Here is a 24,696-nt window from a genome sequence, read left to right on the forward strand (position 1 = left end):
ACAAGTAATGGTACAGTTTTATGATCTGTACTGGGTTTACATGCCAAAGAACTGGCACCAGGGGGCTGCAGGGGTGGCTTCTGAGAGAAGGCATCAGAAGGTTTCCCTGTGTTGGCCAGAGCCAGTTCAAGCTGGCTCAGAGTCGCCACTGGCCAAGGCTCAGACGGTCACTGATGTCAGAAGCACCTCTGGGATAATGTATGTAAGGAAGGGTAAAAACCCTGCATGAGAGGGTAACAGCTCTGCAGACACCAAGGTCAGTGACAAAGGAGTGGAAGGAGGTGCTCCAAGTGCTGGAGCAGAGATTCCCCCCACCCTGCGGTGAACAGCATGGTGGTGAAAACCACGGTGATGCAGGTTGTGCCCAGACAGCTCATGGAGGCCCATGGTGGAGCAGAGATCCACTCTGCAGCCTGCTGTGAGAAGCCCACGCAGGAGCAGCATGGGGGACATAGGTTGGAGTAGCATGGTCCTGAAGGATGCACCCTACGGAAGGCACCCAGGATGGAGCAGGACTCACACTGGAGAAGTTTGTGAAGGACTGTCCCTGCTAGAGGGATCCCACACTGGAGCACAGGAAGAGGGTAAGGAGGAAGAAGTGGCAGAAACCAAACATGAAGTAACTGCAGTTCCTATTCCCTAACTCCCAGCAGTGCTCAGGGGAAGAGGTAGCGGAGTTGGGAATGCATTTGACCCTGAGAAGAAGAGAGGGATGGAAGAAAGGTGATTTTTAGATTTATTGTTATTTGTCATTATCCTACTCCATTTACCTGGTCATAACTTAAAATCATTTCCCTTAGTCAAGTTTGTTTTGCCCATGACAGTGACTGGTAAGTGATCTCCTTGTCCTCAGCCCAACCATGAGCTTTTCATCCTCTTTTTCTCCTGTCTTGTTGAGAAGGAGGAGTGATACACTGACCAGCCAAGGTCAACCTACCTCACTGCCTTAGAACCTCTTGGTTAATTATGTCCTCTGTTTTACAACCCCACTATGTAAACTATTTTTCTCCAGCTAGATCTTCCTCTGTACAAGCATAGGACCCTGAAGCTCAGGGCCATATAAAGTTAAATAGAACATAAATAACTTCAGAGTTTAAAACTTTTGGAAACGAAACTTTAAGACAATGTCTCTGAAAGACAGTGGAGTTATTCTGGGCTGAACACCTACAATCACAGCAGGAATATGAATATTTAATGCTTGCAGTTGGTCAAATCCTCTCCAAGTCTGGGTATTAAAACTTTACTTGAAGGGGTCTCACAAGCTGAAGGAGAGAAGGAATAAACCAAAGGGCACATCCTCCTTAGAGTATGGGATTTCACCTCCCTGACAGTCACATCACTTCAATTACCCATAGTAGACACACAAACCTAACACGTCTCGGAGCACTTTCAGTCCAGGGTGTAAAGAAAATATGCACAAAAATCTATGAGCTAGATCAACATTACCTGTTAGAGACACAAAAGTCAAGGAAGTTGTCCAAGGCCAGAAAGAAGATGCAAAAATGAAATATGGAACCTACCAGTGAGGAAATAAATACATTTTCCTTAGATGGCATGGAGAAACAGGGAATGCAAGAATATCCACCTACCTAAACAGCTTTCAAAAGGCAGCATGAGGAAGAACAGAGTACTTTAGTGTCTGCTTACATCTGGAAGGGTTTTGAGGAAATGAAAACATTGCCTCCTGGCCAGCTAATATGGTTTAACTCCCAAGCCACAGACCCATCCAGATGTCTCAGCCGTGCCCAGTGTCCTGGGTTTTCAGGCGTAGAAGACATATGCCAGTGAAACATCAGACCCCTCTTCCCACAGGGCTTGTGGGATTGTTTTGGTGAGTATAAGCACAGGAGAAAGCAGCAGGCTGTCAGTTTGACCACTCTGAAATCCATCATCAGATGGGCTAATATTCTCAAATTGAAACCTTCACTCTTCTCATTTTAAGAAAGCTTTGTTAAAATCTTCCAGCAACTCAGCCTTCTGCACCAGAAAGAATTCTGGGATATCATTTTGAACTTAAATCATAAAACAGACTTGGGAAACTTGTCATGCGGAAAGGCGGACCACAAGGCCATGGGTTGCCTCTCTGAAAACAACACGCTGCCAAGCCCCCCGAGATCTACAATCAAGGCTTGAAGCACTCCTAGCTGAAATGTTTGATCTGAGAAGGGTTCTCTCTCTAGTTACACCTTACAGTACAAAAAGAAGAAAGGTGAAGCTAATGCTGAAGAGGAAAGCACAGTTACATTTTAAAATTGCTTTCTGAAACAGATGGTGGGAGCCCTGTCCAGTGGCACAGCTGGAATGGCATCACAATAAACACACCACTACATGCACAAAAGCAAGCGATTTTATACCAGCAGGAGACAGACTTCTCTGTTGCAATCGCTGCTCCCCCAAGAAATATGCTCCCACTATGAGCTTTGGCTTTAAATCACACTTGCTTTGTAAAAATGCAGAAAGTTCTTTGCCATTTCTTTCAGTCTTAGAAAGCTCCAAATAACGCATCTACGTTCTACTGCATTCCTTCTTTTATTACAGGACACAAATATCAGCTTTTGGAAAAGCTACTTGCACTTTCCATCACGATACTCCAAAGCATTCAGAATTAGTCATTTAATCTCTATCCAAGCTAAAATGGCTTACTAGAGAAATCTCAGCTTAATAAATTATGTATAAGAATTCTCTTTCATCTAGCGCATGCAATCATTAGAGCTATAACATCATTTATGGCTGCAGCAGAATGAACTGAGCAAATACACTGTGGTACAACCCAGCATAAGCTAATATTGGTTACAAAGCTTATACACATGGAAATAAGAAACTGCCAAAACCAGAACACTTCCCAGTGCTCCAAAGGCCTTTCGCATTCGTAAAGAAGGTGCCAGTGAACTTGCACCTCATCCCAAGCAAAAGACTCCAGGAAGTAGCTATCATGCAAGCTTCTCCCTTCTTATGATTCTATTAAGCTGGAGATACAAAGTCCAAGCTGGAGCCCCAGAGTGTTTAAATATTTACTGGGGAAAACCAGCCCTTCATCGATGCGGTGAATCCTGCTGCCCTCCAAAGCTCCACTTCTCTTCCATCTAGCCCACCTTCCAGAAAGGGGAGCTTGTCACTTGACCATCCCACATACCCCCAGTGCCTACACTCTGGTTCCTCCCTGAGATTCCAGAAGTAGAGAGAATCATCAAGTTAACCTGCTCTGATTTCACACCATCGTTAGAGCAGGAAGTGTTCTGAGAAATCCTGTCAGGTCCTTTTCAGCTGCAAAGCTCTCGAGTCTGACATACAGCCACCTGCAGCCACAGGCTGCAGTTCCACTTCCTTCAGATGCCCCAGAGAGATGCAGCAGCTGATTCTCCCTGTTTCCAATTAGAGGAATATTTCAGTGACTGGCAGGAGAAGGAGTTAATTTAAGGTCTCCTTTCTCTTTCCCTCTAGGAAAAATAGAAAGTTTTCTAAGGCTGAACGCCAGCCAGATGTAACTAGACAGCTAATAACTTCAGGAGGAATTTCAGTCACTTGAGGGAACTGCTCAGGGAGCACCTGACAGCAGGCTGACAGCCTTTGAATAGAGGGTATTTCACTGCTGCTTGTTGAGAAAGCGAGTGAAAGGAACCTGGACAACCATGATATACCAGGGACAGAGCACTGGAAGCAACTCTCTCAGCCACAAAGCCCTCAGATGTCACGGGCAGTGGCATTTCATAACTGCAGCCCTGTTGTAGGGAGGACATAAAGGGGACACACGGGCAGAAGCATCATAGAATCACAGACTGGTCTGGTTTGGAAAGGAACTTTAAGCTCATCCAGTTTAGGACCAGCAAAAAGAGCAACACAAGGAACAGAGGGGAAAGATGGCTTTTACTTTGCCAAGATCCAGCTCTAGAGTTAGTTCAGGTCTACACCAATTGGTTTTGGTACCTTACACTGCATCTGCATGGCTGCTTATTTCTGTCACAGTGGATCCAGACGCCAGTAAGTGTGGGGGACATCTGTAAGGTCAGCACTGACCACTGGTACTGAAGGGTCTCAGAGAAGGAGTCCCATCACAAAGGAACGGATGGATCACTGGAGGAGACCCACCAGTCAAGAAATATATGAATACAGATGGTAAAAGAGTGGGACAATGCTAAAGCTCACTTAAGCTGAGTGAAACTCACCTAGAAAGCAGTTTGCACTATGCAGTGAGACAGTATCAGAACCAAGTGAAGGCAAGGCACCCTGGAGATGGGGACACCTCAGAGGAATAACCAAGTCTAAAAATATACCCATGAGATTCTTCAGGCAAAAAAATCCCCATGTATTTGGAATCTGCATGGATATATTTGGGGTGAATATGCAATATCTACACTTCAACTAGTTGAACACTTTGAGAGACAGAAATGAAACTCTTTATTGAAATGAAAATTGTAATTCTGGTAGCTATAGTCCAAAGGATATGTAATATATCACAAACAGAACTCACAGAAGGCACCAGTTCATCTGAATTCTACAAAATTCCATATGCAGAAATAGACCAGAAGTGTTAGAATTAACAGGCTGGGGAGCTATTTCTATAAAGGATTCACAGATATTTAAACTCGATTAAATCCCAAACTCTAAAAAGTTGCCTTTTAATGTGCATTATCTCAAATCTCTATAGTATCAGACCTTCTATGCATTTTCAAACACATCTATTATTTATATGATTTAACATTGCAATCAGCCTGCTTTCAATTAAAAAAATAAAATGAGTCTGTTAACCCAGAAGCATCAAACTCTCCCATTATCAATCAATGCCACTTTTCTGCTGACTGCTACTCAATTAAAATCCAATTATTTGAATACCTGGATAGAAATTGATACCAAAAATGTGTCTTTTTAGTAGGAGTATTTTGTGTAGAAACTTGACAGCCCAGTAATCACCACACTATGGATAGGAAGTGTTTTGTAACCTGGGCTGGGAAAAGCTACGCCGATGAACGTGCAGATAAAGCGTGGCAGTTCTGGAGTAGGCATTAGTTTCTAAATCTGGGACTTCTGGCTCAGAGCAGATCCAAAATGATGCAACTCTGCCAGCATGGTTGTGAGCTTTAAGAGAGTTGGTCCTTCTATGCCTCAGTTTGTTATTTCTACTGATGTTAAGAAAAAATAAGGAGTTACATATTCTTAGACCATCTTACCACACTACCCACAGTGCTATTTTAAAACATGCCAGTCAGTGACACCGATGCTTTACGTGCTCTCAATACAAAATTTGTCACTTCTTGTATTTCTTTTATTTCTGGAGTCCTCAGCATAAGAAGGACATGGAGCTCTTGGAGCAAGTCCAGAGGACGCCACAGGGATGAGCAGGGGCTGCAGCACCTCCCATATGATATACGGAGGAAGTTCTTCCCTGTGAGGGAGCTGAGGCACTGGCACAGGGTGCCCAGAGAAGCTGTGGCTGCCCCATCCCTGGCAGTGTTCAAGGCCAGGTTGGACACAGGGGCTTGGAGCAAGATGCTCCAGTGGAAGGCATCACTGCCTGTGGCAGGAGGTTGGAACTGGATGAGCTTTAAGGTCCCTTCCAACCCAAACAACTTGGGATTCTATGATTCTTACATAAATGAATACTAGGTAAGTAGCTGGTTTTAAAACGACATCTCTCAGTCTTCTTGTAGCTTCTTTTTCTCCTCCCCTTGCAAAACCCAATATTGTTTGGAAAAAAAAAAAAAAAAGTCCTATGAGGAAATCCTCCAGTATAAATTTGCTTCTTAGCTTTTAATCACATTCATTTTCTAGCAGAGCTTTGATTTACTTAACCCAAGTGCACAGAGCACATTATTTTTTGCTCAATGCTGAAAAGCCGAATTATTTGATATTGATAATATATGCAGATAGAAAACATTACCACACTATTTAATTTCAGTAGCCAACTCTGGGTACAGAAAAATAACCCATACTCTAGGCTTGAAGTCTAATTTTACAAAACAGACTTCAAAGATGAAAGGTTTCTGTTTTCTCAGGTGTAATTATCTAGGACATACTTGACACCTGGAAGTTACCATGGAGAACTGTCTTTAGGAACAAAAAAATCTCCTATCCAATGTATTTCTTTAGCTGATCCCAAGGATCTTTATATCATGATATTTTAAAGCAAGTATGGAATCACAGAATGGTTTGGGTTAGGAAGACCACGTTACTCCAAGCCTCTGTGTCCAACCTGACCTTGAACACTGCCAGGGATGGGGCAGCCACAGCTTCTCTAGGCACCCCGTGCCAGCCTCAGCACCCTCACAGGGAAGAGCTTCTGCCTTAGATCTAACCTGAACTTGCCCTTTTTCACTTTGAACCCATCACCCCTTGCCCTGTCGCTGCAGTCCCTGATGAAGAGTCCCTCTCCAGCATCCTTGTAGCTCCCTTCAGACAATGAAGCTGCTCATGTTCAGTTTCTCATCAACCAACATCCCCAAGTTCTTCTCCTCAGGCTGCTCTGAATCACTGCTCTGCCTAACCTGTAGCTGTGCTTGGGATTGTCCTGACCCAAGGGCAGGACCTTGCACTTCATTCAACTTAGCTGCTCCAGTGTATTCACTTTCAAATGTAATACTGTCTTTTACATCACATCATAAAATCTTATCAATTGAATTATACCTACTACAGTTTTAATCCATTTCTACAGAGGAGGTTCACATCACGGAGGATTACAGAGAGAATTTCAAATGGGATATTAGGTTATGATGATTCACATTTGACAAAATAACTTGAACTGACACACAGGAAGAAATGAAAAGAGACAAGAACCACGGATAAGAAAATGAAACATTACAGATAAGCAAAGTAATTCCAAAATGAGATAGATACTAAAAGAAACAACTCTTGATAGAATCAGTCATATTCACGTTACTTTTCCATTGCCATTTCTGTGGTTGATTTTGTTCCCTATATTAGATTTCATACCATTTCTTCCACTTGCTTACAAACTCAAGTTGTAGAAAGTAGGGAACACTCTTTATCACAAGTCCGCAACAGTTCACAAATATGCCGGAATCTGTCCACTTCAGAGAAATGCAAAATACTCTCCCGTATATGCAATCCAGCTGCCTATAGAACTAGAACTGGAATAAATACTTATTGCCTGCATGCTAGCAGTTCCTTAGGCAAGCTCTGAAAAACCTTCTTATAAGAGAGGCTATAGAGAAGAATACCAGAATTCAAGCAACTCGGTTTTTTCCATACAGACGCTCCTGAAATGGTATATATTAAAATCAAAGCCACTTACCCTTTTTCTCAAGTTGTAGGTCAAGATGAGATTTCTGGAGAAGGAGTGTGAAAAGGCTGTATAGAATTCCAGCACCTTCTGCAAGGCGTCTCTCTTAATCACATGAAGATCACAATAAGTCAAAGCCCTTACATTGGCACAGGACTGGGCGAGGGTAGACTCCTTCCAGAACACATCCCCAAAAACATCTCCTTTGCCTACAAAAAAGCAGCAGCATTGCTTTCAACAACAGTGCAATTTCCACCAAGGATATAAAAGGACACATATCTCATTTATGCAGTAAAGGTTCTACTTTATGTGGTTAGAAAATTCTGTATGGAAAACAAAAAAGTCTTTGAAGTATTCCATAGAATTATAGAATCGCAGACTGGTTTGGGTTGGAAGGGACCTTAAACTCATCCTGTTCCAACCCCCTGCCATGGGCAGAGACACCTCACACTGTTACATGTCACGCAAGGCTCCACTGCTAACCTTTTCCACTCATTTTATTAATTACAACAGCCCCACAAAATTCGGTAAGAATAAACTACAATCAAAAAGTGTTTCATGTGGTAAGTCCCCTTTAAATATCAGCAAAGGTCTTCCTTTCTAACTTGAGAAAAGCAGTTCATTCTTGGTTCATGTTCCCTTCTGACCCCTTTCAAAGAGATTAAGAGGAAATACTTTTCCCCTTTCTTCTTTTAACTGCCATGCAAAGGCTTTGTTTCTTACATCTCTGTTGTTTTCTTAATGTGACCAACAATTACCCACTACTGTGCCAATAAAAGCATCCTGTCTAATACATCAGTGCAGATCCAGGCTATACAGAAACACCAGAATGCATCAGTATGAAAGGAAGTTTTCCCTAATTCGCTCGCTCAGTGCCAGGAAAATCTGTCTTGATAACAATATAGAAGAGCAGGACTCACTCTGGTGGCTCTAATGCTCTTCAGGTGGCAAGAGTCTCAACAAAGTCTTTCACGAGTTGTGCATGTGTGTTCCTGTACAATGCAGCAGAGGCTCAAGGTAACAACAAAGTCCAAACTAAGATCATAGAATCATAGAATAGTTAGGGTTGGAAAGTACCTTAAGATCATCTAGTTCCAACCCCCCTGTCATGGGCAGGGACACCTCCCACTAAACCATGTCACCCAACTAAACCATGTCATCCAAGAAGACCTAGTTATGCCCCATCCCTGGCAGTGGTCAAGGCCAGGTTGGACACGGGGGCTTGGAGCAACCTGGTCTAGTGGAAGGTTAAGAAAACATGGCCATTTCCTTGCCACCTTCCCATGTGTCCATCTTATTAGCTTGGGGCAGCCAGTGAAATCTCTGCTGAGGAATACTGAAATGAGGTCATCAGCATCAGTCTGGACACTACAACCCAGGGAAAAAAGTGTCCAAAGCTGCCTGAGGAGCAGCCCCCAGTCAGGAATTCACCAGTTATACCCCAGCTCAGGCTGGGCACAACAGGGAGTGTTTAGGAGAAAGGTGCTCCTTTATATAGCAGTGGTCCTTGTTTGTTTGTTTTCCAACATGTTAACATTCCAACAGTGCTAACAAGATAAGAATACTCAGTTGCTACCGTGACAATGACCAAACTACACTGTTCTTTTTTGAATGGTATATTCCTCTTAAACCTCTGCTGTGTTATATCACCATTGCACATCACTTTTAAGAATAAAGAAATACATTAACAATGTCTGCCAAGTTGTGGTAGGGATAGACAAGATGGTCTCTTGTCTTGTAAGCAATACTTCGCCCATCATGATTCTCAAAGCCAAAGCATCAAAATACATCAGTTCATCCGACTTTTCCTGGGCCCTTTTAGGTTTCATTCCCTGTGTGAAAGTCAAGACAACTATCTTGAGTCAAGGTGTAAAGAACTATCACGATCAGTTTAGTTCTGAACACTTTGAAGGAGCACAGACTGTATCTCCATTTTAAATGTGTATGTATATGGGAACAACCTGATCCATTAGCACATTTTTTCTCCACAAAGTTAGGCAAAAGCACCATAATAATATCCTTTCTTCCATCCCTAGTGTCTTTACATAGTGCCAACATACAGGAATACTCCGAAGGCTGCGTTATCACTAAGCACAGTGGTAGTTCAATAGCCTGGTGCAGTGAGCAGCTTATCATTTTAAAGGCAAGGACTTTTCACATTTGCAACCATTTAAACATATGCTTTTTCAGTAGATACATTAAAAATGGCCCAAGAAAAAACTTTAATGCACTTAAAATAGATCATCATCTACAAGGCTTTTAGACAAACAAACACACAATATATTCAAAATTGAAACAATTTTTATGCACCATAAAAACTGATATGCTTCACTGGGTAAAAATGGATTGTTTGCCTTTGGAACAAATATGCTTTTACTCACAATCTTCCAGGCAATTAGCTAAACAACTCTTTTAATTACTGCTCTGCAAGCCAGCAAGCATCCAAATGTGCCCTCACTGATGAGCAACAGTTAGAGCCAGTAGTCCAAGCACAAGGCACAGGAAGTCTAGCTTGTTTCTAAACAGATTTCTAACATCTCCAGACAAGTTTCCCTACCTTAAAATGATAATAATTATTTTACTGCCCTGCAGTAACATGAAGAATAATTAGTACAATGCAAGTACCAACCCTATGGAGCTGCTTTGCCTACACAGGAAAACCACCTACAGCAGGAATTAGCTCCATCTTCCTCTTTTTAAAATGTAATGCTGCTTTTCACATAAGACAGAAAGACACAACTCAAGTGTCCTTCACCCATGGCAGCACCCCCCACTGTCCCCTTGCTATTTGTAACTCCCCAAAACCTCCCCACCATGCCTGCAGTTTCCTGCTACCCCAGCGAACTGCTTCCCACTAGTGGCAAGGGCAGCACAGGAAGGAGTTACATGGAACCAAACCAAGCTGAGAAAAGCAACACGTGAACCAAAGTCCAAGTCAAAGGCTTCTATGAGCCTCCATTTTTAACAAAGAAATAAATCTAAACCAAGAAGTTGTGCTGTTTTCCATCGTCAACAACTTGCTTCAAGTCAATTGGGTTAAGAGCCAGTGATCTAAGTCAAAAATCAATCCTGCGTTCCAGTTTGGTTTGCAAAGCAAGGCGTGTGTCCAAGCACCACAACGCTTTGTTTGTCAGGTGCATTTTCTAAATGATACAGACCAAAATAGCAATCTCAGTTGTCAGATTCTGAAATAAAGTTGTGTTTGACATTCACAGAAAAAATAGGGATAGAGGAAGGAGCAGTAGGAAGCCTTTATAGCAAGCAGGAATTACAATTCCACTCAGGAGTATCTGTACTGGATTAGAACAACTGCCCTCTTGTACATAAAAAGGAACTTCAGTCCATCTCACTTTGTTTATATGTTTCCATCAAGTGAAATCAATCACTCAGGAAAAAAGAAGGAAAAAGGGGAAAAAGAGGGCAGATTGAGTGGGTGTTTTATCAGAAACATCTGCAATTGGAAGGCAAGAAGAGCAAAGGGAGACTTCTAAGCATGTATTCTAAGGCAAAGAATAATGGCAGCATTAGGGAACCTGAGGCAAAAGCCTCTCTTCACATTTAACTTCAGGCTTTCTACATATCACCTTACCTCTGAAGACAGCTCAAGAAGCTAGAGATATGCAGATGGCTAGTTGGTTGTCAGTACTTTGCAGTTTCATTCCCAGCTTGCTGAATTCCAAACATTTGCCAGGAACACTCTCTGTCAATCACACTTCAAGTGGATGATCTAAGCTTTTACCATCAATCATTTATATTCCCTGCTGGATTTGTGGGCTGAGGACCTTTTCCACCATCAGCTCAGTAGGCTCTGGAAAGCCAAATGGTTTTCTGCCTTTCATGTTTGCTTGTTTGCTTTAATTATAACAAGTCCCCAAACCCTGACATATTTAAACACTGAAGAATTAGTTCATAAAACCAGCACCTTCTACTGCCATATTTCTTCTTTCCCAATTTTTTTCTCCATACTACATTTGTTATTCATCTTACGAGTGAAGAGGATTTCTCTATTCCCACTGCAAATTCAGCCTAAATCAGACAAAAGGTGAAGCCACATCCACTGTGTCCTGAGAACAGCATCAGTAATAAAGATCTGATGATTGCAACTTAGCCAATTGCTTTGCTGACTCTCTTCTGAGAGAGAACCATGCTCACACATTGCCTTGATGTGCCTCTACCAGAACAGACCCTAGTTGTTTCACTTGTACAAACAGGAACGATTGAAGAGCTCCCAGACAAGAGATATGCCACTCTATGCTCAAAAACTGTGGAGTATTTTGGCTGATAACCTTTGTAGTTCAGTTTTTGATTCTGGATGTCTGTGCAGTTTTGGTGTGGTATCAGCTGGCTGAGAAGATGAGGCTATGGATTCATGTGCAGTAGGTCTTCCAAGTCAGCATGGACTTCGGTGGAATTTACACAAACCCAGTGATGGATTTTCAGTACATCAGACAAAATATTCATGTTTGAGTCATTCTCAAAACAACAGTAAGAACTGTTACAGTAGCTAACACCAGAATCTAGCTCAGGTCCCTTCTAGATCTGCCTTCATCAGCATAGAATAGAATGGTTTGGGTTGGAGAGGACCTTAAGATCATTCAGTTTCAAGCCCATGACATTAGGAAGGGATACTTCACACTAGACCAGGTCACCCAAGCCCCTGTGTCCAACCTGGTCTTGAACAGAGGCCAGGGATAGAGCATTTACCACTCCTCTGGGCATCCTGTGTCAGCACCTCAGCAACCTCACAGGGAAGAACTTCTGCCTTAGACCTAACCTGAACTTGCCCTGTTCAGTTGGAATCCATCACCCCTTGTCCTATCACTGCAGTCCCTCTCCAGTATCCTTGTAGCCCCCTTCAGACACTGGAAGCTGCTCTGAGGTCTCCATGCAGCTTCTCTCCTCCAGGCTGAACAGCCCCAGTATTCTCAGCAGTGGGAGACACCAACTGCTGTAAAGGCAAGCACAGATTCTCTGTGTGTCAGTGACCAGTGACTGCTCAGTTAAAAGGCTGCTGAAAAAAATCAAACCATTTGGCCTGATTTTTCCCCTTTCTTTTATTGATTTACTTATTTTCCTCCAGAACACATCTGAAAAGAACATGAAGATCTTAAGTTATTCCATGTCACAGGGTCCTGCCAATTGTATTCAAGTGTAATTCCACTAAGTATAGCGTATTTACCCCTCATGTTCAAAGTCAGTGATGTGAGACTCAGGTCAAACTCCCTCTGTGATCACCACACACCTATTTGGCTTCAACTGAAAACCTTTCCCTATCCTCCCTTCCCTCATCTCCTCCTTATCCAAGGTATGCAATTCAAACTTTCCCATTTTACAGAGAGAAGGAAGATTCAAGTAGAGGCACCAGAGCAAAACTATTGTTTCCCCTTGGTGCATTGTTTTAAGGCAACAGCTATCTGCCAGCCAGAAAAAGTAGAACTACCATTTGGCATCAAGGTAAAGTTTTCAGTGTCCGTCCCACAAATAAACTGCACATCTTTATAGCCACTGGATAGCTGGAGTTTGGTCCTTTTGGTCCTCCACCACAGTACAGCTGGCAGGACATGATGCATGGAAGGGATTTGCTGCTCTGGATTTTAAGATTTCTCAAGTGCAAACTGAGACACATAGTGAGAAGGGAATGACCAACTGCACTGCAGAGAATATCCTATTTTTCATTAACCTTATGTAATCACTCTCATCCTCTAATAAGACCTTAAGGGAAAGAAACCCAGCGTATCAGTGCCAGGTAGAAACCAAAAGGAGCATTAACACTGATAATAAACTGCAACTGAACTTTCAGTGATGTGCCTGGTGCACAAGAAGAAACACAGTGTTTCTGTTCACACTGTTCATGGCTTAAACCACAGCTCGGCAACATTTTGCAGACAGTTTAGTATACAACTGCATCCATGTTCTCTGTTGAAGCACATTACTGTGCAGACAAAAGCATCTATTTTAGAGCAGGGATAAGTAGCAACATGAATTAGTTACAGCTAAGATTTCTATTTTTATTCTAATTTATTTGCCTCTCTGAATAAGGCGTGGATTATATTTCACTACTTGACTTCTTACTGTGATGAGTAGTTTTAGAATGTTAACTGGGCCTTAGCAGGCTTATTCAGAATAAGCTGGGAGGCTTCCCAGCATCCCAATCATCTATCCCTATTTGCTTTTTTAATGGTTACTGTAAAAAAACACTATAAATATGTGGTCAGACTGTACAAACTCAGAGGACATGGAAGTTTCCGGCTCAAATAACTAGTCACAATGATATGTGAATTTATTTGCATTGCTTAAGTAATAGGGAACTCACAGCTCAATCTGTGGTGTCATTTCATGGGCAGTGCTTGCTCGCTGATCAAAAACTTGCATAAGAGGCCCCAATTGCAATACCCTCAGAGTTATTTCCCCACTGACTTAGAAGCAGGCTTTATGTTATAGCTATTGCTTGAAGCTCACATTAAAGGCTCAATATTTGATTTGCTTTTACTTCAGACAAAAGGATTCACAAGAGTTTAAAACAGTGGATTTCACCTTCTGAAATACAGAAAGTAAATAATGTGAAAAACCTCACAACGTTCATCACCATAGCATACTCGATTTGATTTAATATTTCTAGCAACTTCTTGAGGATGAATTTAACAATGGTTCAGAAATCTGGGAGAAAACAAAAAAACTGTTATATGAAGATTTATCTCTTTGATTATTTTTTTAACCTGCTTTTTCAGTGAAGAAAATTATTTTTTCTTTCTCCAAACTTCTGAGACAGAAAACAAATCCTGCCCAAAACACAAATGAAAATTAACTCTGTTCAACTTTCGTCTTAAATTATCATTTCTGCCTCTTTGTACCTCTGTTTGGAATATGCACTCCAACATAATGGCAAGCCTTCCTAATACAGCCTGAGGCATAAGGAACATACTGGAAGAGAGCTCCCCATCACCACATCCTAACTTCAGCTGCCAGTGTGGCATAGATCATTGCTGCCAGTAACCTGCTGGACTTGGGAAACATTGTCTAGTGTGAGGTGTCCCTGCCCATGGCAATGGAGTTGGAACTGCATGAGCTTAAGCTCCTTTCCAACCATTCTGTGGTTCTATGATCTTTCAAAGGGGACTTCTTCCACGTGTGGTGCTGTCACACTACTTAAAAGTACTGTGAGAGTCTGGACATTGAGCTTGTCTCAAACACCGCTTACACTACATCATGCAAGAGACAGGAAACTGAGCTTGTCTCAGGCATCATTTGCATCTGACCATGGGAGGCCTTGAGTGTAAATGAAGTAAATACGGATGTTGGCTCTCGATACTGCATAGATAGGGATTGTTCTGACTCCTCTGTTCAAAGCTGAATGCTTAACTCAAACTGACTTAAAAGATGGAACCAAACAGCAGACACCAGGATATGAGGGACAACAAGCACCCAGAAGACCCTTGGGAACCTCAGCTTTGGAACTGTGCAGGTGATCACTGAACTACACCCATCATTATCACAGTAATGGCTCTCCACACTTCACATGCAGATTATGGATAACACCCCAAAGAACATGAACAAAAAAGTGCAGGGCTCAGGTCAGATGAGGAGCTCCCACCACCACAATACAACAAGATGTGCTGGATACACGGGTAGTGATACTTGTTCTCTTTGCTCTTTCTTTCTCTCACTTTCTCCCTCCCCCCTCTCTATTTTTCATGGAATATTGGCTAAATCTAAGTAAAAACATGTGGCACAGGACTTGCTGATCCAGTTATAGTGATCATTGTCGAGTTTATTATATCTAACCACACGCCTTGCATTTTGTATTAACAAATCATAAAACTAATTGGTTGGTGTCGTTTCACCTTAACTCAGAACAAGGGTATCAGGAGCTTGGTTGCTGGTCCCAAGGGGAAGGAACTCATCCTAAATGCCATTATGTTCCTTTAGTTGATGATCACTAAATCACAGAAATATGCAACTTGTCCAAGCTGCCTGTATGTGTCGACCTGAAGCAACAAAAGCTTTAAACTATAAATAGAAAATCACAATAGAACTGCTGAAGATAAAGCTGGATTTTAATCTCAATCATTCCTTTTGCAAAGCACTGCTGGTCACATTAGTCTTATTCAATAGCACAAACAATGCCGTGACGTTAATACTGTCTTTGAAAATAATAAGAAAACTCTAATGCCATCCGTAATCCTGCCACCACTTCTTAAGCCTGAGAGCACAGCAGCGTGGCACTTTGAACAGAGTAGGACCTACATTTCAAACTCAGGTGAAAAATGAAGGCACGAAGATAAGTAAGTGCCATGGTTTAAGCTTTTCAAAGACTTGGCATTCTGGGGAGACCGTACAGCAGCTTCCAGTACCTAAAGGGAGCCCAGAAGAAAGTTGGAGAGGGACTCCTTAAAAGGGCCTGTAGGGACAGGCCAAGGGGAATGGCTTGAACCTGCCAGAGGGGAAACTGAGATGAGCTCTTAGGCAGAAGCTCTTCCCTGTGAGGGTGCTGAGGCGCTGGCACAGGGTGCCCAGAGAAGCTGTGGCTGCCCCATCCCTGGCAGTGCTCAAGGCCAGGTTGGACACAGGGGCTTGGAGCAAGCTGGTCTAGCATAAGGTGTCCTGCCCGTGGCAGGGGTTGGAACTGGGTGAGCTTTCAGGTCCCTTCCAACCCAAACCAGTCACAGATTCTATGATTAAATAATAAAAGGCCCCAAACCACACAATTAAGTTCTGAAAATGGGGTTGTACACAAAGCAGTTTAGTTTAGGGAAACCTGAGCTAGTTCAGGTATGAGGAACAGTCTAAAGATAGGAGCCTGGGCTCTAGCTTACCCAACATCAAGTCTGCTGAGAAGCAATCTTCACACACAACTGTGTGGAAGATGCAATGCTTTTCCACTGTGAACATCTACAACAGACAACACTTCTGCACTGTTGTTTTCCCTCCTTCAAAACAAACCATCCCTGTGGTGCAGATGCCCTTGCAGTTTGCACTGTCTTATCTGGATGCAAATCTGTCCCACGAAAAGCCAAATCAAACCTCTTGTGTCTGCATCTGAATGAAATGCTCATGGCTAAATGAGTAAGCTAAAGCAATTGTAAAGAAAACAAACAATTATTCTTCTAATGTTCCTTTAAGATTGCAATTAGATCAAATTAAATCAGCAGGAATTTCTCCACACAAAGCAAACGGAGCATTTAATATCCTGCTGAAACAAAACACAGCACACCAAGCTCTTCTACGGTATCATGTTAAAAGCATAGTCTCCAATAAGAATAAACGACCTGTATTTCAGGCACATCCAATGTTCACTTCCTTAGCTCACATGTGATCTTAGAAGTAAATAAATTCATGTGTATCCTTTGCACAATTCCCACCACCAACGTGCCCCCCAAAAGTGATACATTCTGGTTTCCCCCTAATGGGGAAGGCAGCAGCCAAGCTTAAGCTATGAATTCCTGCTATTGACATTCTGTCACTGCATACTTTACTTTCATACTTGTATCTGCATTATGTCATTTCCCTCCAGCTTTGATAGAAGCAGAAGGAATAGCAACAGCAAACTGTGGAGGACAATGATATTCCTTCCTCACAGCAAATTACTGCCTTGATTTCCCTTTCCATCTCATTCACTTCACTTGCCCTTTGTGGGGGCAGGAGTTGGACTCACAGGTCTCTTCTAAACCGAGGAAATTCTATGATGCATTCTCTTTGCTAAACCAACAGTTTCTTCTTTTGAAAGTTTTTAGCTCAAATAAGGATAGCAAGAACATAGTGCGGAACAGCTGGGAGGCAACATTTGGGATAAACTATGTTACTCTTGGGATAAACTAGTTTTTCTGGGGGGCTGTATTTTCTTTGCAACTAAACCTAATGGTAAATGCTATCTGTCTCATCCATGGCTCAGCTTTGAAGATCGCAGTGGTTCTCAAGCTTTGCGTTTTAATTGCTAAATAAAGACTTAAGAGCTCCCAGTCTCTAAGCAGATCTGCAAGCCTACCCTTCCAGTCTTCCAGTCCACAGACACTGGGGCCCTTGCAGAGATCAGTGAGACCACTTCAGCAGCTCTGAATAACTCACAGAAGTAAAGCTCTGCTGCTCAGTCAGGCCCTCTAGGAGTCATTAACTGCAAATCTTGCAGCAGTGTGAAAATTTAAGGACAAGACACTGGTTTCCCCACTGCTACCTAGGAACAGCAGCCTCTCACCCTACTTCCAAAGGGTCTTCTCCTTCCTCTCTGCAGCTTTTTACTGGAGTGTTCTTCTAAATTTCGAAGATTACCCCAATTTCAAGCAGAAAGGCTGGGAACCAACCTGGCTCCAAGAACCTCCTGCCTCCTTCAGATCTCTCAGAGCAGAGGGATTTTCTGTTCCATCTTACGGCATCACAAACAGATCCCATTTCATTTGATTTTCTGACTACAGTAGTCACAAAGCCAGACAAATGACTCCAAATTCCAAAAAACTAAAGGTGTGGAGGGAAGAGGATCAGTAGTTACTATCCGAGAAGAACAACAGTAACAAACTATTTCTATTCATTCAGATACCAATGGATGAACTTCAGTTCTCTGTATCTATCCCTCTGCAGCAGCAGGGATTAGGGATTTAAGTTTCCTTAACGCTGCTTTCTCAAGGAATGTGGGCCAAGTGTTTATCTAAAGTGAGGATTATGATAAAACACAGAAGTTACTGCTAAAGATGAGGAGAAAATTAGGATCTTTGAAGGACATTTTGAAAAAAATCTATTTCAGTGCTTTTTACCTGTACTGATTAAAAAGAGCAGCAAGATGTTTTAAGGTTTTCTTCTTGTGATGGCTACAGGAGGAGGTATTATGGCATAAAAGGTGACACAAACTGAGCAGCTTTATCATATAGCACTGAACAGCACAGGTGATTTCAGAACAGAAGAGAATCAGTTATCTCCTTTTCACCTTTTCTTGTGTGGCACAAAATACTACGAACTTGATTCCCAAGGACAATAAATTTACCCTATGCTACATATTCAATCCTGTACACAAGTAGTGAAAAACTGAACTCATTTTCCAATAGACATTCCTCCTAGGAGAGTTACCTGTACGTGTTCAGAAAGAGGAAGATTACCGAGCTGTTTTGTTCCCTTTTTCCAGGCTGCTTTGAGTGACAGGTACTGGATTAAGCCACTGTGAGAATTTACTTTATCACATAAGGGTCTGACAGAATCAAATGATAAGTAACACCTCCTGAATGCTCCAGCCCCATGATTCATCTACACCTATTGCATTATCACACTCTTTTCTCCTAGCTTTGCCTCAGAATGTTGGTCACACCACTATCAGCTTCTTCTGAATGCCTCCAACCTGAAGTTGTCGTTCCAAGTTAAGAAAAATCAACTCTAAATTATTATATTACTTTGACTTTAAAGAGATAAATATTATTTCAGCACGAAATATTAAATAAATATGATGGGAAAATTTTCAGCAAACTGGATTCTCACTGGGAGGGACACAGGGAAGCCAGCCACTTGGAAAAAAAACCAAAACAGTTTTCTGAAGTTCTCAATGGAATTTCTAATGCAGAGATGTGGTGAGACAGACAGAACCCCAAGAATGACCAGGATTCCAATGCTCAAGTACAGTTTCCACTGACCAGGAGAAACAGGCTTGAAGTAATCTGGAAATAAGATGAATGCCCTTTGCATTTACCTATGTGGAACAGGAAGGACAATAACATATAGCTCACCAGGCTGTGGTAAAGCTAATTTGACTGAAGCTTTTTAAAGAATGAGTTAGGTGCTTGAGTAGAAGAGGCTATAAAAATGCTCTATGCATCTGTATTTGTGCACAGTGCATGTAATCAGCTGTGAAACTTACCCAATATAGCCACGACTTCATCATCCTGGATTACTTCCAAAGACCCCGAGACCACAAAGCAAAGACTGTCAACGCTCTCGCCCGCGTGGTAGATCAGGTCTCCTGGGGCACAGTGCACCGTCTGGAATTCCATGGCAAGAGCCCGAAGGCACCCATCGCTTGCCAGCCTGAAGGCTGGGTGCTCCTTGAACACTTTGCGGTTCAGATGCACACAGATATCTGCTCTCATGTCCTTAGGGCATATCTGCAACACCTGAGAAGGAAATTAGGTCATTATTTCCTGTGCATGGCTTATATTTTACTACACAGGGTTTAAGAACTACTTTCTTCCTTCTTATAAAATATGTGATCTCAATCTGTCCATTTATTTTTATATTATTTATACAGATAAGCCCCAATGAATGTTCTGCTTTCCATACCTGAAGGGAAAACAATGTTTTCATCTCAGCAACATGCTCTGCTGGATATTGAATTACTAGGAGAAGGCCTCAGGTTTTTAAGACAATAAAACACTGCACAGCAGTACAGAAAGTGGTGGAGAAAAGCTTCCTGAAGGACTGTTTCTAGAGGGTAGGTCACTCTTAATAGATACCATAAAAAGCCTGCACAAATTACATACTCCAAGTGAGAGAATATTGTATAGAGAACTGCAATCTCATATTCCTTCCTCAAAAAAAGTTACTAAAAGTTTCATTAACTGCTAACACTGAGATCTGCAGGCATTCAAATTCACCTCTCGTGGCAGTGACTTTATTCACACAAGAAACGGACTTTAAGGTATGTTGGGCAACTTCTGATCTTCTGAATGCAGTGTTCCTCAGGGCAATTCCTGACATGTGCTCCTAAGGGTACACAGACTGATGCTTAGCACAGCGGGTACCAGTCAGGGCCATTTCTGAAGGTTTTCAATGTAATCCAGACAGACGAGTGACAAGAATACAGAATTACTACTGCAGGTACAGATTTGAAGTTCCTGGCAAAACCACTGGAAACACGTTAACATGAACAGGATTTGGGGATGGTAAAACCCTTGGAGGATAGTCTGTGATGAAGTACATCTCAAGACGTATTATTTGAGAGAAACACTGAGTGGTACAAGTCCACCTCATTTTTTTTTTTTCCCCTCAGTAATAACTATTCCATTCAATTAAGGAGGACTCTGGGTGAGCTTCAGAGCTACTCCCACACATTTTCCTGGATGGAAAGTGATGGCTGCTTCAATGCAAACACTCCCAGAAAATACAGGAAGAACTAGGCTACACTTACACCTTGCAGTGGGGGTCTGTGCAAGATCTGAGCAGAGAACCAAGCTTGTAACTGTGCGTGGCACTGGTTCCAGATATTACACCTGCTGCTCCAAAGGCAAATGACTCTACCACCAATATCATCATCTTTGGCCTACCTCCAAGCAGACCTGCTATTATAGATATTACTGCTGAGATACATTTCTACAGCACTTAAGTGTAGGGCACTCATGGATGATCTCTCTTGGCTGCCCCACTGGGAACAGCAGTCAAACCTGCCAGTTCTCAGTTTTCCAGGCTCACAGCAATTGTTTGAGGCACGAAGAGCAGCATTTAACATGGAACAGGGGCAGTGGCCATAACTGTCTTTGTAATTACCTCATTTACTCTGGCAAAAGAACCATTTTGTATCTGCAGATGCTTGCCAAACTGTGCTACTGGAACAACACACACTCACTTCAGAGTTACTTGAATACCATGCACAAAAAGGGTTGTTGTAATAGAAATAGTAGTAGGAAAATCTGAATATTCAAGAGAATATTTACAAAAAAAACCCTTAGTTTCCCACTCTAAGGCAAAATTAACTCATTTTCCATTCTCTATTTAAAGAAGTTGTCTCTGGACTTAAAAATTAAATGGATTAGAGACATTTGAGAATTACAAATGGTAGAAAATCATTTTTATGAGAGGTAAGGAAACATCTTCATGGATTCATTTTAGAATCTTTCAGCAGCTCTTAGTTAACTTTTGTTATACTGCTGTTTTCTAGACTTACACACTTTGCTTTTAGCTGATTATTCACTCCTTGGCGTGCCTGCAGTTAACAGTGAACTGACAAATAATGTGGCCTACAAAACAGTGTAGGCACTGAGTCTGTGCCAAGCTCACCTTTAAGTATCTGCCTCATGTGTAGAAAGTTACACTGCATTACACAGCAGCACAATTACCACTGTTCTGTCCCAGCAGCAATTCATGTTTTATTCATTGCATGACAACCTAGAAGTTATACAGAGGCATCAAACCAAGAGAGCTCAAACCTGAGAGTTTCTGGATTGGCACAGCCATTAGTCACTTTTACATCTGCGAGCTTTTGTATGCAGATGAAAGTTGATTTCTTGGGTTTACAAGTCATCACTCCTGGAAGTTCAGTTCTGAACGCACCAGTTATTGAAAACAACATGATATTAAGCTCTTTGATGTCCTTACAATTGTAGACTTTTTTTCCTGTTTATTAAGATAATTCTTAAAGGCTACATTGAATTGTGCTAGGTTTCATTATCCTGCTGTCTCCAAAGGCATTCTCTTCAAGCACTTTTCTCCTTATCAGAAGTCAAGAATGAACTTTGAAGATAAGCTAAACCAAACATGTTTTACATAGCAATTTTTTCTCTTTGCTTTGTTAAAATGATGAGAGAAGCTTGTACTGGAGGATGAATGAAAGCACAAGCATTCATTACACTATGTATCCTCAGATACTGCCTCTCCGCCTTCCCCAAATGCACCTACCTCAAACCCATAGCGCTGCACACAGGTATCTGGTGAGAATACAGGCAGAGAAGCTTCAAATCAGCACTATCCAGTACTAAAATACTATTTCTTTCTGAAAGCTAGTATGGCAGACAGTGCTTCCTGGGATTATGGTCTAGAATCTAAAAGGCATTTAGGAAAGCAAACAGTATCCCATGTACCCACTGGTCTCCAGAGAGCCCAAGTGCAAGGCCACATCTGTTCTACTCTTCCATAATGATGCTTTAAAACCAGACAGAAATGAAACTGTTTGCTCTTTAACTGCATCACCTACAGTACAGAATACTAAATGAAGCCTCTACCAGAAGGCTGGTGACCAGAGCATTGGTATGGCTCCTGAATGAAGCATCCTGTAAATTACATCTCTTTACAAGCAGTAAGAAAACCAGCATCTATCTCCACAAAAGCTGACAAGTAATATGAAAGCAGCAAGTAGCTGCTTTTGTACATTTGTTGTAGTGAAGAGCCATTTGTTATCTTAAAAGACACAGTGGGAACTGACTTCTAAATTCAATGAATTAGGATGATAACATTTGCCTCACATAAGGCACATTTCATGTAATACACCGGGACAGTGATGACTTCCAGCTTTCATCATTATCTTTACCTGCACACAGAGTATCACATTCTACAAAGACAAACCAGATTTTACTTTGCATTCAGGCCCGAAGAGCTGCAAACAATTTCACACAACAGAAACGGTATTTTTAACAAATCTCATTTGAAGAAATTCTGAGGTTGTGTTAGAATTTGGAACCTTCTTTGTTTACTGGAAAGCCAGCTCTTTGCTTCATCATTTTCACACTATTTCAACCACATCACTAGAAAAACACAAGATACTTCTACCACTAACATATGTCAGTATGACAGAACACTTGAAATACTGTATTTGAAAGCTTAAAATTAAGGGAAGCTACTACTTGGAACTATTTAAAGAATATTTGTCTTCTTTCCTAAGAAAGTACCTCCTGTTTATGTTAATGAAATACTTTCAGGATGTGACTTCTTTCCTTGCAGTTTAATTTCCTTACCTTTTCAGTATCTATTCCTCTGGACATTGACCAGGTGGAAACGATGTAATCCATCACACGTTCACTCAGTCCTTTAGGGACCTGGTAGAGCTTTAGAAAGTCCCGGACGCTGTTCAGCATTTCATGGTATCTGTTGGTATTAGCATACATTTGCTGAAATATGGTTGTCACATTACCAAAAATGGTTGCATACAGGAGGGCTGTAAAAACAGGAAAAAAAAACAGTGGCTGTAATATATCGTAAGTTGTGACAATCTGTCTGTGTTCCACTGTGCTTTAAGGCTGGAGATGCCAGGCCCATGCAATAGCAGTACTTTGTTAGGGAGGCCTGATAAGCACAAGCTCACATAGGTCACTTGCAGCACTACAAACTGAGAACCAACCACCCAGTTTTGTGATAATAAGCCCTGCAACACAGAGTTCCTGAAACACAGCCCTTTGTCCATGAAACAACTCTGTAGTATCCTAAACCTTAGGAAACCACAATTCCTATTGTGACACAAGAATTTTAAGACAAATGGCTTGACAGCAAATACCTTAAAATTTCATCTCTGGTTTATAGCACCTGTGTTGAAATGCCATCAGTGACAGATTTCAAAGCCTTAAGTGCATTACCACAGTAGTAAGCCGAGTCATCATTACCCACCTCAGTGTGACAACAACAATGCATCAAAGCAGAAGATGGAATATGTAATAAACAGCTACCATGGGTCACTGATTTATAGATGTACGCTTAACGATACATAAAAACTCACATTACGTTTTCTATTTTTCAGGCAGAAAAAAGGCAAGGCCTGAGGTATGAGCTGGAGCCCTCAAAGGCAGCCCACTGCACAGCCCTTCTGACTTCATTCCACACAGTCATGAAGCCAGCTGGTTCATCAAGATGGGTTTAACAATAAACACAAGAAAGGAAAAAAGGCAGTCATTCCAGGTGTGCAGAGAAGCAGATGGAAAACACACAGGACTCGAGAAGATCCACCTGCCGAAGCCCAAGACAGAACAGCAGCCTCAGTGGTCATGTCTTGATGGCTTGCAGAAGCTGAGGTTTAGGCTCTTCCAGCCAATCCAGCCTGGAATGAAAAGGAAGGACAGGAAGCCTCCAGGGAAGCTTTCCTCTGTTGTGGATTGGGTCAGTGACATGTGAGAGACTGGCTGTAGAGTGCAGATGCCCCAGTAACCACCAGTGAGTGCTATGGCTTGCTGGGGAAGTTCTTCCCCTTTATCATTTCCTGTACCCCTAAACAAGCACCAAATTGGCAGCATCATATCTCCTCCACTCAAGATCAAAATAAATACTTGAGGAATCATATTTATAAAAACTGGTATTTTCCCTTATCTAAATACCCCTTTTTGCTGTTTATTTCCTTCCTCACCCCCTCTTTAAAAAGAAGAAAAAAATCCTTCATCCCATTCATTCCTTTGAGAATGCAGCTGTTTCTTCAGGTCAGTGTTATAAGCAGATACCTTTACGCCAACTAAGATGCTTTAGGGCTTTATGATCAATGTGTAAATTAAACTGACAGGACTGTCTTTCCCCTGATCATTGAGAGATGCAATTTAAACTCAGACTTGCTCCAGGCCTTTACACTGCTGATTCTCTACAGGATTCCTTCCTGCTGCTGCCTGACTTCTTTCCAGGAGTTCCTATAGAGACCAGCTCTCCCTTTCACCAACTACCCCTCTGCAGAGACAGGTATAAAAATATACAGAGAAATGTGTGAACTCACTTTAAAAGAAGTGGAGAGTATGAACAGGGATACAGTGCCAGAAATGTGGAGATCAATTCTCTGTTTAACCCTAACTTGTGCCTGAACTAAACCATACCAG

At 41.9% G+C, this 24,696-nt stretch overlaps 1 protein-coding gene across 2 annotated transcripts in view; it reads right to left on the reverse strand.

Moving 5' to 3' along the window:
- The window catches only part of KCNH1 (potassium voltage-gated channel subfamily H member 1), a 180,102-nt gene that overhangs the window by 66,526 nt on the left and 88,880 nt on the right, over window positions 1-24,696 (reverse strand). For both annotated transcript variants that reach the window (XM_061348332.1, XM_061348331.1), the window contains exons 8-10: window positions 22,867-23,066; window positions 19,065-19,317; window positions 7,247-7,443 (exon numbers count right to left, since the gene is read on the reverse strand). In XM_061348332.1, the coding sequence (XP_061204316.1) occupies window positions 7,247-7,443; window positions 19,065-19,317; window positions 22,867-23,066 (650 nt within the window). The remainder of the gene's footprint in view (window positions 1-7,246; window positions 7,444-19,064; window positions 19,318-22,866; window positions 23,067-24,696) is intronic.

This window comes from Neopsephotus bourkii, unplaced genomic scaffold (assembly GCF_033783945.1).
Source record: "Neopsephotus bourkii isolate Nb327-2 ecotype Australia unplaced genomic scaffold, CSIRO-AGI_Nbou_v1 NB_354, whole genome shotgun sequence".
NCBI lineage: Eukaryota > Metazoa > Chordata > Aves > Psittaciformes > Psittacidae > Neopsephotus > Neopsephotus bourkii.